Source organism: Penicillium manginii, assembly GCF_028828005.1.
Source record: "Penicillium manginii strain IBT 31320 chromosome Unknown utg000002l:1.0-5564898.0:1.0-5567710.0, whole genome shotgun sequence".
NCBI classification, from domain to species: domain Eukaryota; kingdom Fungi; phylum Ascomycota; class Eurotiomycetes; order Eurotiales; family Aspergillaceae; genus Penicillium; species Penicillium manginii.
The window spans coordinates 4,019,477-4,032,245 of record NW_026643103.1 but is presented as its reverse complement, the minus strand read 5'-3'; the positions used below and the strand labels follow the sequence as shown (position 1 = coordinate 4,032,245).

General features: G+C 51.8%; 3 protein-coding genes across 3 annotated transcripts; 2 read left to right on the top strand and 1 right to left on the bottom strand.

Annotated features, from left to right (window-relative positions):
• Positions 1-329: 329 nt before the first annotated feature.
• On the top strand, positions 330-2,246 carry N7533_002791 (MDR family MFS transporter; the record flags this gene model as incomplete). Its single annotated transcript, XM_057099441.1, has 3 exons — positions 330-1,294; positions 1,365-1,738; positions 1,870-2,246. 3 exons carry the CDS (start codon positions 330-332, stop codon positions 2,244-2,246), a joined length of 1,716 nt encoding a protein of 571 aa, XP_056964577.1.
• Positions 2,247-2,487: 241 nt separating this feature from the next.
• Positions 2,488-4,770, bottom strand: N7533_002790 (uncharacterized protein; the record flags this gene model as incomplete). Its single annotated transcript, XM_057099440.1, has 3 exons — positions 2,488-3,686; positions 3,715-4,348; positions 4,414-4,770. The coding sequence occupies 3 exons, from the start codon at positions 4,768-4,770 to the stop codon at positions 2,488-2,490; spliced, it is 2,190 nt and encodes a 729-aa protein (XP_056964576.1).
• Positions 4,771-6,219: 1,449 nt separating this feature from the next.
• N7533_002789 (type I polyketide synthase) lies at positions 6,220-12,757 on the top strand (the record flags this gene model as incomplete). Its single annotated transcript, XM_057099439.1, has 5 exons — positions 6,220-6,515; positions 6,563-6,848; positions 6,907-8,484; positions 8,553-8,756; positions 8,819-12,757. The coding sequence occupies 5 exons, from the start codon at positions 6,220-6,222 to the stop codon at positions 12,755-12,757; spliced, it is 6,303 nt and encodes a 2,100-aa protein (XP_056964575.1).
• Positions 12,758-12,769: the final 12 nt, after the last annotated feature.

Genomic DNA, 12,769 nt, shown 5'->3' with positions numbered 1-12,769 from the left:
TCTCATTAATCAATTGGACTGTGGCGTGACGCAACGGCGGACGAATGTTGCATATCTTGGCGATTTTAGGGGGTTTGGACCGCCGGATGACTAATACGGCGGTCGAATGCTAGCTCCATTGCCAAGATCTATACCGAGTATAGAAAACACGGCGGTCGAAATGAGTGGTTCTCTCCTTCGACCGTGTCAATCATAGGCTTCCTTACGTGATTTTTTTGTCATCGAGAATGGATTCAACATGTTTCTTTGTGAACTCAAGACTACAAGTTGCAATCTCTGTAACCTTTTAACGGGCTGTCGTGGTGCAGAATATCCAAGAACATTGAACGATGGCAGACGGTTCAGACCTCGAGAACAACAACAAAGCCGAGCTGGACAGAAGCCAGCTCAGCTCGACCAGTGATGATGGCCCCCAAGAGCAAAAAGACCCTGACGAGATCCCTCCCGACTATGCGACTGGCGTCCGACTCTTCCTTATCATGTTCACGATCTTCGTGAGCACCATCCTTGTGTCTCTGGAGATTGGTATCATTGCAACGGCAATCCCCGGCATCACCAGCGATTTCCACAGACTAGACGATGTGGGCTGGTATGGAAGTGCAACGTTCATCCTCGCGGCCTCGGCCTCGCCATTGTGGGGAAAGCTGTTTAAATACCTCAACGTGAAGTGGGTTTATCTCGGCGCGGTTGGTATCTTTTTGGTTGGTAGTATTGTGGCCGCAGCAGCTCCAAATAGTGTGTCCATCATCATTGGACGTGCCATTCAAGGTTGGGGAGCCTCTGGTGTCCTTGGAGGCACCCTCATCATCATCAACTATGTCGCCGCGCCGAAGAACCATCCGCTTCTTATCGGCACCTGGATGGCAGTCTTCATGCTGTCGAACATTCTGGGGCCGGTGATTGGTGGTGCATTCACGAGCGGAGTGACCTGGAGATGGTGTTTTTGGATTAACTTGCCCATTGGCGGGCCTATCATCGTGCTGTTACTGTTATTCCTGCGCATCCCTAAGCATATCAAGAAGATCCCAGCGACGTGGCAGGAGGTCATCCTCTCCCTGGATCTCCCAGGCTTCTGTTTACTCCTTGTGTCTCTCGTCTGCTTGACATTGGCATTGCAATGGGGTGGACAGACTAAAGCGTGGAATGATGGCTCGGTCATCGCGACCTTGGTCATGTGGATTGTCCTCAGCATTGGCTTCTTGGTTACTGAATGGTTCCAAGGCCACCGCGCCATGACTCCCTTTCACATTCTGAAACTGCGCACCACATGGAGCAATGCCCTATTCTGCCTGATGTAAGTCCTCGCGATACATCTATCCATCTCACGCTCATGAACTAACCCACCGATCCTCTGCTCATTCTAGCTCCTACGCTGCCCTCTACCAGGTCATGTTCTACCTTCCCATCTACTTCCAATCCATCCATGGCCAATCAGCCGTGACAAGCGGCGTCAACACACTCCCATTCCTCGCCTTCTTCGCCCTTGGAGCCGTCGTCAGCGGCGGTGTCATCACAAAGACCCGCTACACACAACCCTATGAGCTCCTCGGTGCCCTCATCATGACCGCCGGCATGGCTCTAATTTATATCTTGGACGTCGACTCTTCTAAAGCCATGTACATTGGTGCCGAGGTGCTCTTTGGATTTGGCGTTGGGATCTGCAACCAGATCCCCATGACAGCCGTGCAAGGATCCTCGAAGCTTGAAGACGTTTCCAGCGCGACTGGAATCATGGTTAGTAAGTATTTCCTCCCCTGCCCTACGCGCTATAAGTATTGAGTATTGCGCATCCGAGTACCTACTCAGGGAGCTACTCATTCATGCATGTAATGTATGTATGGGACACTAACATCGGACTCAACCAACCAGTGTGCCAAACCCTCAGCGGCGCCTACTTCGTCGCTATTGCACAATCCCTCTTCGCCAACCGGATGCTCCAGACTGTCCTCTCCAGTGCAGCTCACCTTGATCCCGCCCGGGTTCTGGGCGCTGGTGCTTCCGAACTCCAGGATGTGTTCAGCGGGGATGATCTCAAGGATGTCATTAACGCATATATGGTCGGTATCAAGGATGTGTTTACGTTTTCCCTAGCGTGTGCGGCGTTTGCGGTCCTCCTGTCGCTAATTATTCCATTTAAGAGGCTGCCGGATCATGGGAAGAAGGACAAGCCAGCGACAGAGGAGCCTGCGGTGGAGAAGGAGAAGGAGACGGAGACTGCCGATGGGGAAAAGGAGAATCAATCTTAGAATTAGTCACTTGTAGATTAGCCATTCTAGTGCTGTTACCTTATATGCAAGACGGCAGGCTACTGTACAGGCTAATGAATTTTGGTGGGGTTGGGGAAAAAACCAACATGTTCATTTCCAAAGCGAAATGTGAGATTGCGGATATCTGATTACATAGTAGTTTGTTTAATATACTAGATTGTTTATTGTTTCTTGATAGGTGGGTTAGTGCATCCAAGCCGCCACAGACGTAGGCAAAAGGTCAAATATCGCCCCCAAAATTCCTCATTATACTTTCGAAGAACGCCATATCGACACCCTGAAACGCCCAGTCCTCGCGGCCGGCGGCGAGGCCTGGGTGTCCGCCCTGCATTAGCGCGGATGGCGGAAGGGAAAGACCAGGGTCTGAGAACGTGGTCGGACATGGTTGCTGCTGTTGGTGCGCGAACGGGGCGGAAAATTCATGAGGACCAGCTGTATCGGCGACGGGGAAGGAGAGTGGGTTGGGAGTGTTGTTCGTGGAGATAGAACTACTGGTGGAGAGTGGACCACTGGAGAGCGGACCAGTGGAGAGTGGGTCGGTGGGGTGTGTCAAGCAGGAGAGGCGAAGTTGGGCTTCGGAGTTGCTACTGCTGCTGCTTGTTCCCAACGTCGCCGCGTGCTGTTTCTCGCGTGCAATCCTGATAACTCCGAAATACGGTATATGCACCCGAACCACGCTCTCCTCCTCCGAGACCACCCCATCATGCGGTAACATGCCGTCACTGCCCGCCTCCCGCACACTCACCCGCCCATGCCCTTTCTCCAGGTCAATCGCCAATAATGACTTTAGCAAATCTGCACTTTGTGCACTCAGTTCGTCCGAATTCAGCCGGTTGATTTCGGCCATGTGTTCCTGCACTTGTTCGATCATCCCGCGATCGCCTAGATACTGATTCGCGAGCAGATTTTCCGCCCCGTCGCTATGGCTATCCATGTGTGCGAGTAGGAGGGCCATAGCCGCCATGAGGGCGAGGAAGTCGACCGTGCGACAGCTGTAAGCGATGCGATTGAAGCTGCGGAGCGAGTTGTAGCGCGAAAGAACCTCCCGCGATGCGTTAACGCATGTGATCCGCGAATACTCGTATTTTTTCTCTGCGGATGAGGGGCGCAGCATATACGGTAGATGCAGCTGGTTGAGAAGGTTGTAGTGACAGATCTGCAGGACGAGACGGCGCGTATCCCAGAACACGGCTTGCAGGTCGTTGGAGGCATTGTCGAGTTTGGGGGCCAGCCACCACTTGCTCGGGAGGCTATTCGCGGCTTTCTGTAAGTCTAGGTCGATGGCGCGGGTGGCCGTATGGTCTTGGCCGCTCGGCTTGGACGCGTTCCGGTTGAGGATTCGGGACATGGCAACACAGTGCAGCTGCTCGAGACGGCCCATCAGGGCAATCGTTAGCGATGTGGGTCTCCGAAGCCATACTATGGTCGATGCAGCCTTCGGGAAGACCGAGCAAGAGGCAAAGCTGGCGGTCAAGGGTCATGATGCGTAGCCACATTATCCGTGAGTCGTATTTCGTTTGGGGGTCGAGCACCTTGTATAGTGTCTGGTTATCTGGTCGGTGAAAGCCCATTAACTGGGCGAGACTCATTGCTCTGCGACCCGCGACCCAGCTTCGTCGAAGGCTCCCAATGTTCACCTGGTATAAGCTCTCGAGCATAATGCACTCGAGGCTCTCGATGCTGCCGATTAACGCCTCGTTCGTCGTGACGTGGTAAATGGCAAGGTCTGCTAAGCGTTCCATGATGACGCGAGGTGGTTCCGACAGGCCTTCAATCTCCTTGTGAAGATCTGGGGGAAGATGCTGTAGAAAAATGGCGAGCTGGAGCATGTGTCTTGCGATTAAAATAGGATGCATATTTGGTTGCGGGGTCATCAATAAAATCTCGGGCGTTTGGAGGCCGTTCTGATAGAGGGTGGTGTATGGAGTTGTTAATAATTCATGGGAGAGAATGGAAGAGTGGCAACTGGCTTTGCAGATGCTTTCAATATCTGCACGCGACGGGAGTAATTCATATAGAAAGCGAGACAGCCTCTCATATTTAAATTGTGCAGTATCATTCCTGGTGGTCGGGGGATATTGCTGGAACGCCGTCAGTCACAATAATGGAATACTGGGGGAGAGCGGAAACGCTGAAAGAGACGGACCTCAGGAGATTTGTAGTATTGTGAAGGCTCTATTATCGTTGACACGGGCGTGAGGATACGATCTGTCCTCTCACAGGGTGTGGCAGGGCGCGTTCTGCCATCAAAGAAAGTGCCATCACTACTGGTGGTTCCAATCCTCATGAGGACATTTTCGAGATCCTCGGGAAATTCCTGGCTAACACAGGGAGAGCCACGTCGTCGACAGCCATTGCAGGAGGTACTCGCAATGCACGGATCGAATCTACATTTCATCTTCCGACGCTTGCATTCCCAGCAACTGTGGGTGCCTTTGCGCACCTTTCTCCGTTTGGCTTGCCCATAGGCGTCATGCGACGGTGCAACATGCGGAACGGACATGGTATTAGTATATTAAAACATGGACATGGAGATGAGAATGTGTAACGTCGTGGGGAAGCGATGGGAAAGGAAAAGACTAACTACATGACGTTGCGTGAGTGAAAGAGGGGGACAATCTTTGAGCTTGAGCTTACCTCACTCTCACCTTAGTCATCCCATCCACAGATTGTAGGTGTGTGTTTGCCACCGTAACAGATGACAATAAAAAAAAGAAAACAAAGTACTTTTGGCACTGTACTCCGTATAGAGTAAAGCTTACTACTAGTATTACTAATCTCTTCCACTTATGGATACATTATGCGAATCTAAGAGATAGTTGGTTGCAAATCTTTCGTATTTACTACAGAGTAACTTTTCAGCCTCGGAAATATATAGCATAGATGACCTTACTGATTGGTTGAAAAAGTGGTCGGTTGTCGTTTGCGGAAGGCGGTGGTCTGGAAATACAGTAGACTCGGGTTCTTCGACACACGTCCATGTACATATACGATGTAGTATGCCCAGCTACTGGTGAAACTAAGGTTTGCCTAGCGGGCGTAGAATTCGGAGAGACCCGCCTAGCTTAAAATTATCTCCCCATTACCCGACCCACTCCCCATTGTGACTAAAGTCTGAAGCTGTTCTAGATGTAAGAGGGGCTGAAAAGCTACTTCGGGGGTAGCTTTGTATGTATTTTCGCGGATGTCAGTTGGAGTGCACGTCACTCATAGGAATTGATAAGGCTACTCGGAGTTCTCATCACTGCTTGCCGAAGGATGCGGATCCGTCTGGAGAATCCTCGGGTGGGAATTAAGAGTCAGCCCGAGCCCGCCCCCCCTCCCAATGGCGTTCGGGTATTCTTCAGAGGCGCTCGAATCCTCCAGCAGGCAGTGAGAGCCAGCCCGAGTTCGGGCCCCATGGTATGCGGTCGAATTCGACCGGGAAACGTTCTCCGCCGTACGGAAAAGTCGTATCTGAATCAAAATTGCCTCGGCATTCCCGAACGGGAAAAACGACGATAGCATTTGATGGAGGGCCTAAGGGAGGTCCGCCGGAGATATACTAGTTAGTACGAGGGCGACGAGCGTTGCAGTAACGGTAGTTAGGGCTTACGAGGATTGTGGCGGCGCGAATGTTGTATCCCACAGATGTCGCGATATATCATTGGCATCAGGCGCCCCACACCATCTTGGTAAGGATGTATGAGAATGATATCGTATTGTCCAAGGACGATTATACCGGTGGAATCAGGCGGGAGGCTCCGCAGCAGACCACTAATCCCTTCTCCCAAACGCTGCAATGTCCATCTGCACCTGCACGTTCGTCGGACTGTTTATGCCGGTTCCGTGGGTATAAATAACTGGGACATTATTCCCCAAACTTCCCATATGTCTCAGTAGATTCAATATCATATTGTCATTCTATCTAGACATTAGATTCTTCCATTGCCAGTCTTTATTATTTCGAGGAATGGACTCCAACCATCCTACAGTCCTCCTTTTCGGAGACGTCACAGACCCATGGGTTGACGGCATTGATTATGTCTACAGTCAAGCCGCAATCAGGCCATGGCTTCGGTCCTTCCTTAGTGACCTCTTCTCCGTCCTGAAGGCAGAGATTAGGACCATGGACCGAACATTGCAAGACAGTTTTAGGGATTGCTCCAGTTTCCAAGAGCTCGCTGAACGATATCGACATACCGGCGACGATTTTGGGATGGCGCATGCCATGCTGATTTATGCCATTAGAGCCGTGGTTTTACTAGAGTAGGTGATTTGCTCTACTGTAAAGATGCATTGCTGACTACTTCAAGGTCTATCAGCGACGAGCCACAACTACTAGACCCGAGCCGGCCCAGACCGGAGTTGATGGGTGTTTCCGGAGGTCTATTCAGTGCTGCAGTCGTTTCAATCGCGACTAATTTCACGACTCTTTATGACACATGTCTCGAGGCGGGCCGGGTGTGGGCAAGACTCTGTAACTTCACTTTGGTGAAATCCAGAGCTATGGAGGAGCGCCCTGGAACCTGGGGCTGGGCTGTCCTTGGAATCCAGGCTGAAGAGCTAGGTAAAACCCTGGATCAGTTCCAAAACTCAATGGTAATCTATTCCAGACTTTTCTAGTCCGCATTCAAAGACTAACTTGAAGACCAAACAGGGAATTCCGTCTGCCAAAAGAGCCAGGGTTGGTGTCACTGGAGACAAATGGAGCACCGTCATTGGACCACCTTCTATCTTGGAGCTCGTCTTGGACGAATGCCCTAGACTGAAGAAACTTCCAAAGAACGAGCTCAATATCCATGCTCTTCAGCACACCCTAGACATATCCGAGGCCGATATTGACTATATTGTCGGGAATTCCCCACTTCTAAATACACCTTTACCCCGGGGATATAGGATATACGGCCTAGATGAGGGTCATCCTGAAGCTAATTACTCCAGCTGGGGCCATCTGTTGAGAGCTTCCGCATCACAGACTTTGGCACGGCCTTTGAGCATTGTCCAAGCAGTCAGCAAGCTCAACGCCAATCTGGGGACATCACAGCATGTTGATTTCAAGGTCATGGGCCCCAGCAGCCACGTCGCATATATTGTCAAGGTTCTACAAACTGCCGGAAGGGAAGTCACTCTTCATGATCATATATCCACTAAATCGCCTACCCCAGAGAGTCGAGACGGGATCGCCATCATCGGCATGGCAGGGAAAGGACCCGGCAGCGACGACCTCGACGAATTCTGGGAGGTGATCATGAAAGGGCTTGATTTCCACCAGGAGGTCCCCTCCGATCGCTATGACTTGAATGAATACTACAGCCCCAAGCATCCCCCGGCCGGTCCGGGAAAATGCACCATGACCTGCAAGCACGGCTGCTTTATGAATAACCCCGGACACTTTGATGCGAAATTCTTCCATATCTCACCCCGAGAAGCTTTGTTAATGGACCCCGCTCATCGATTGTTCCTTATGAATGCCTATGAGGCCCTCGAAATGTCCGGGTATTCCGATGGCCAGACCAAATCGACGGATCCAACCAAGATTGCGACCTTCTTCGGTCAATGTAATGATGATTGGCATGTCGTTGGTCATCGAACATTAGGATGTGATGCCTACACCTTACAGGCAGTACAACGTGCATTCGGACCGGGTCGACTAGCCTTCCAGTTCAACTGGGAGGGGCCGACGTATGCCCTCGATTCAGCGTGTGCAGCGACCAGTTCCTGCATCCATCTTGCATGCATGAGTTTGATGACTAGAGATATCGACATGGCCGTCTCAGGAGCGGCCAACGTGCTGTCCACCCCGCATTCATTTACCAGTTTGAGTCGATCGGGCGTCTTGTCCGACTCTGGGAACTGCAAGACGTATCGCGATGACGCCGATGGATACTGTCGGGCCGATTTCAGTGGTGCAGTGGTGCTGAAACGACTTGACGATGCTATTGCTCACAATGACAACATCCTGGCGGTCATCTCATCCTCGGCCAGAAACCATTCAGGCAATTCTACATCCATCACTACATCTGATGCTGCTGCCCAGGAACGGTTGTTCCATAAGGTCCTTCGAAATGCACGGGTGACCCCCGAGGATATCTCCTATGTTGAGATGCATGGGACGGGTACCCAAGTTGGCGATAAAGCCGAAATGGGCGCCGTTTCGAGTGTCTTTTCGAAGCGGCGTGATGGAGAGCTTCTGCCGGTGGGAGCTATCAAGGCAAATATCGGCCACAGTGAAGCAGTGAGTGACCAATCCAGGACGCTTTCCCGACATTTGCAGATGCCCTAACCTTCCTATTTAACCTAAAGGCTGCAGGAATGTCTTCCCTACTCAAGAGCATCCTCATGTTTCAAAAGGGAATCATACCACCACAGGCCGGGATGCCTCATACACTCAACCCCAACTTTCCACCCCTACACGAGATTAACATAAAGATTCCTTCGGAGCCATTGGAGTTCAAGGCTTCCGGCAGCAAGCCGAGACGTATTCTCCTCAACAATTTCGATGCCGCGGTAAGATGTTCTATTACTGCTGCCGCAATGCTGTTGTACTGACCATGTATATAAAACTCCAGGGCGGCAACGCATGCCTACTCCTGGAGGAGTACACGCATAAGAGCGAGAGAGGCGAAGATGTGAGGTCAGCCCACACCATTGTGACCTCCGCAAGAACGCCATCTTCGCACCTCCTCAACAAACAACGACTACTCACGTGGCTTCGTTCGAATCCCAACGCTCGCATTGAGGACCTTGCCTACACAACTACGGCAAGAAGGATGCACCATCCCATCAGATTCGCGCTGACTGCATCCACGACACAAGAGGCCATTTCAAAACTCGAGCCCGAGGTTGAACGCAGTAGCAACCCCTCTGCTTCGCGGCATGTCCCCATCGTCTTTGTCTTCACCGGACAAGGTTCCCACTACGCTGGCATGGGTGCTGAGCTATACCGCACTAATTCTGTTTTCCGTCAGAGAGTCGATTTGTGCGTGGCAATCTGCTCCGGCAACAGCTTCCCCCCATACTTGGACATCATCACCGATGAGAGAATCGATGTGTCTACCAAATCTGCAGCGCAAGTGCAACTCGCTGTCCTCACCTTGGAGATAGCCCTCACCCACTTTTGGCGATCCACGGGGGTTGAGCCTGCGCTGGTCATGGGTCACAGTCTGGGTGAGTACGCTGCCCTGCATGCTGCTGGAGTCCTGTCGCTGGCAGATGCTTTGTATTTAGTTGGACATCGTGCCTTGATTCTCCAGGAGCGATGTGAATCCGGGTCTTGTTCCATGCTTGCGGTGTCAACCTCAGTAGAAAATGTGCGGGACCACCTATCCCAACTCCAGTCCTCTTCTTGTGGTGTGGCCTGCATCAACAGCCCAAGTGCTACTGTTGTCAGTGGGACAGCTGAGGATTTGGCACAATTCCAGGAAAAAGTCACGAAGCAGGACGCCAAGGTTCGCGCGAAGACATTGTCCATCCCATTCGCATTCCACTCATTCCAGATGGATCCAATCCTGCAAGACTACAGCTCTCTTGCCGCAGGCATCACTTATTTTGCGCCAAATATCCCTGTGGCATCAACTCTGCTCGGATCTGTTGTCGATGAGCCGGGTGTCTTTGACCAGGACTACCTGGTACAGCAGACACGCCAACCAGTCAACTTTGTCGGTGGACTCAACGCCGTAAACTCCAGACTGAGTGATCCAGTCTGGCTTGAAATTGGGCCATCTCCGATTTGCGTATCTCTTGTCCGCGATACTTTATCACCTCCACCTTCCAGAGTCACGCATACTCTACAGCCCAACATCAGCAATTGGACGTCTATCTCCAAATCTCTCGCGGTGGCTTACACCAACGGTATCGATATCGATTGGATTGCACTACATGCTCCATACGAAAGCAATCTTCAATTGTTGACACTTCCTTCCTATGCGTGGGAGGTAAAAGACTATTGGATCACCCATACCGATAAAGTCACCGAGGTTGTGCCGGAACAATCTTTGGTCACGGAATCTGGGCCGTTTGTATCGACTTGCGCACAGTATCTTGTCTCTCAGTCATCTTCCCCGAAAATCCAGGTGGTTTTCCGGGCCTCCATTTCTGATCCCGGATTCATGGGACTCATCGACGGCCACAAGATGCAAGGAATCGGACTCTGTTCAGGAAGCGTCTTCTGCGAGGCCGCTTTTGCAGCGGCCAAATATGCCCTCGAGCACAGTGGCAGAAAGAATGTGGACCAGTCCTGGCTCACACTTCATAAACCAGAGCTGCTCTTGCCCATAACAAAGAAGCTCGCTGGCACTGATGGCAGTCTGATCACCACCGCTGTGATGGATTCTCCGTCTGCAGACACGATCTCGGTTATATTCAAGCTTACATCAGGAGGCACATCGCATGAGCTCGGTTCTTCTATCGTCAATTTTCGTGACCCGGCTACGACCCAGTCGAACTGGGACCGAGTATCGTACTTCATCCAAGCCAGGATGGACGAGGTGATCAAGAATGCCAAAGAAGGTTCCGGACATAGAATGCAACCGGAAGTCTTCTATGCCCTATTCGGCAATTCCGTCGAGTTTAGTACGGATTTCCAGGGCGTTGACGAGGCCTACATCGCCAAAGACTTCCAGGAGGCCGCAGCAGTGGTTAAGCTCCCGCACGATCCTGCTGGTACTCGGTTCACCTTCTCGCCGTATTGGGGCGAGGCTTTGGTGCATCTGGCAGGCTTCATGGTAAATGGAAATCCGAAAAAATCACCCCAAAAAACATTTATTGTGATGGGATTCGAAAGCGTGGAGTTGACGGTCCCGTTAGTGCCTGGGAAGCAGTACCTAGCCTACACTCGCATTTCTAAATGGGTCAAGGACTCGGCATATTGTGACGCGGTGGTCTTTGACCCGGAGACGTCGAAAATTATCTTGCAATGCACCGACCTGCGATACCAAGAGCTTCCCAGAGCCACCTGGAAGCATGTTCTCGAGAAGTCGCATGGGTCTTCTTCGGCGCCCACCCACAGACCACCTGTGAAAGAAACTAAGAAAACTGTTGAGGTCAACCGACAGATTTTGGACATTGGGAAAGTGCAGCAACAAGCAGCTGAGACTCAGGAGGATGACGACGACGACGAGTACCCCCAAGATGAAGGGTTGATTAATGCTATCTTGGACAGCATCTCCAAGGCTACGGGTAGCGACTCTTCCGAGTTCACCGATGACACTATGGTAGCCGACCTTGGCGTCGATTCCATCATGGCAATTGAGGTTGTCGCCACCGTCAAGGAAGAATCTGGTCTCGATCTCCCAGCGACATTCGTTCTCGACCATCCCACGATTGGCGACCTCCGCCGCGCCTTTGGTGGAGCAGATAAACCAAAAACCCCCAAGTCCAAGGGCATCTTAACTCCCTCCAGTTCTCAAGCCTCTATCTCATCAAACCCCAGTCCTGAATTCATCTCCATGTCCGAGACAGCCTCCTCCCTGGGGTCCAGCGCGGTCGATATCGAAAAGGATGATCTAATAACACTCCCTCCAGAACATCAAGACAACAACAACAACAACAACAACAACAACAACAACAACAACAAACAGCAGGGGAAGCCACTCATCAAAAAGGTCATCGATACAGACACATCCCCTGCTCCCAGTGTCAGAATAACCCTACTACAAGGCCGTCCCGGACCGAAGCGGACTCCCCTCTATATGATGGCCGACGGCACCGGCACAATCGCAACCTACATCCACCTCCCAGCTTTCAAATCTAAAATGCCAGTCTACGGCATCGACTCGCCCTTCCTGCGCTGTCCAACCCGCCTAACCAAGGAAGTCGGCATCGAGGGTGTCGCAAAGCTCATCGTTGAAGCCCTGGTGGTCGCCCAGCCCAAGGGCCATATGATGATCGGCGGCTTCTCCGCCGGCTCGATCGTCGCCTTCGAAGTCAGTCGCCAGCTCGCCAGACTGGGCCGACATGTATCTGGTCTCATGCTGATCGACATGTGCTGTCCTCGCTCAAGTCTCCTCGACGAGGAAAAGATGAACTCCGAAGACGATGCCAGCTTCGCCATCTTCGAAAACGCCGTCTCCAAAGATGGCCTCTGGAGCGTAGGAAGTACGACCCAGAACCATTTCCGCGCGTACCATGTCGCCATGCACGCGTATCACCCGCCCTTCATGACGGAACAGGAACGTCCCGCTCACACGGCCGTTATCTGGGCCGAGAAGGGGATGGTTAATCGGGTCGTTAGTAACGAGAAATTGATGCAGATGCTGGCGGACCAGGGTATCCCGACGACGTCATATCCGGGCTATATGGAGGATCCGAAGTTGGGTGCGTTTGCCTGTCTTGTGCCGGACAGGAAAGAGGTAGACCTCGGACCCAATGGCTGGGAGAAGTATACTGCTGGAGAGGTTTTGGCACTGTCGGTGAATGGAGATCATCTTGATCTGCCCATGCCAGGACATGCTCACCTACTTCATCAGCAAATGGAGAAGGCATTTGCTTATTTTCAGGAATGTGATTAATTCTCTAGGGCT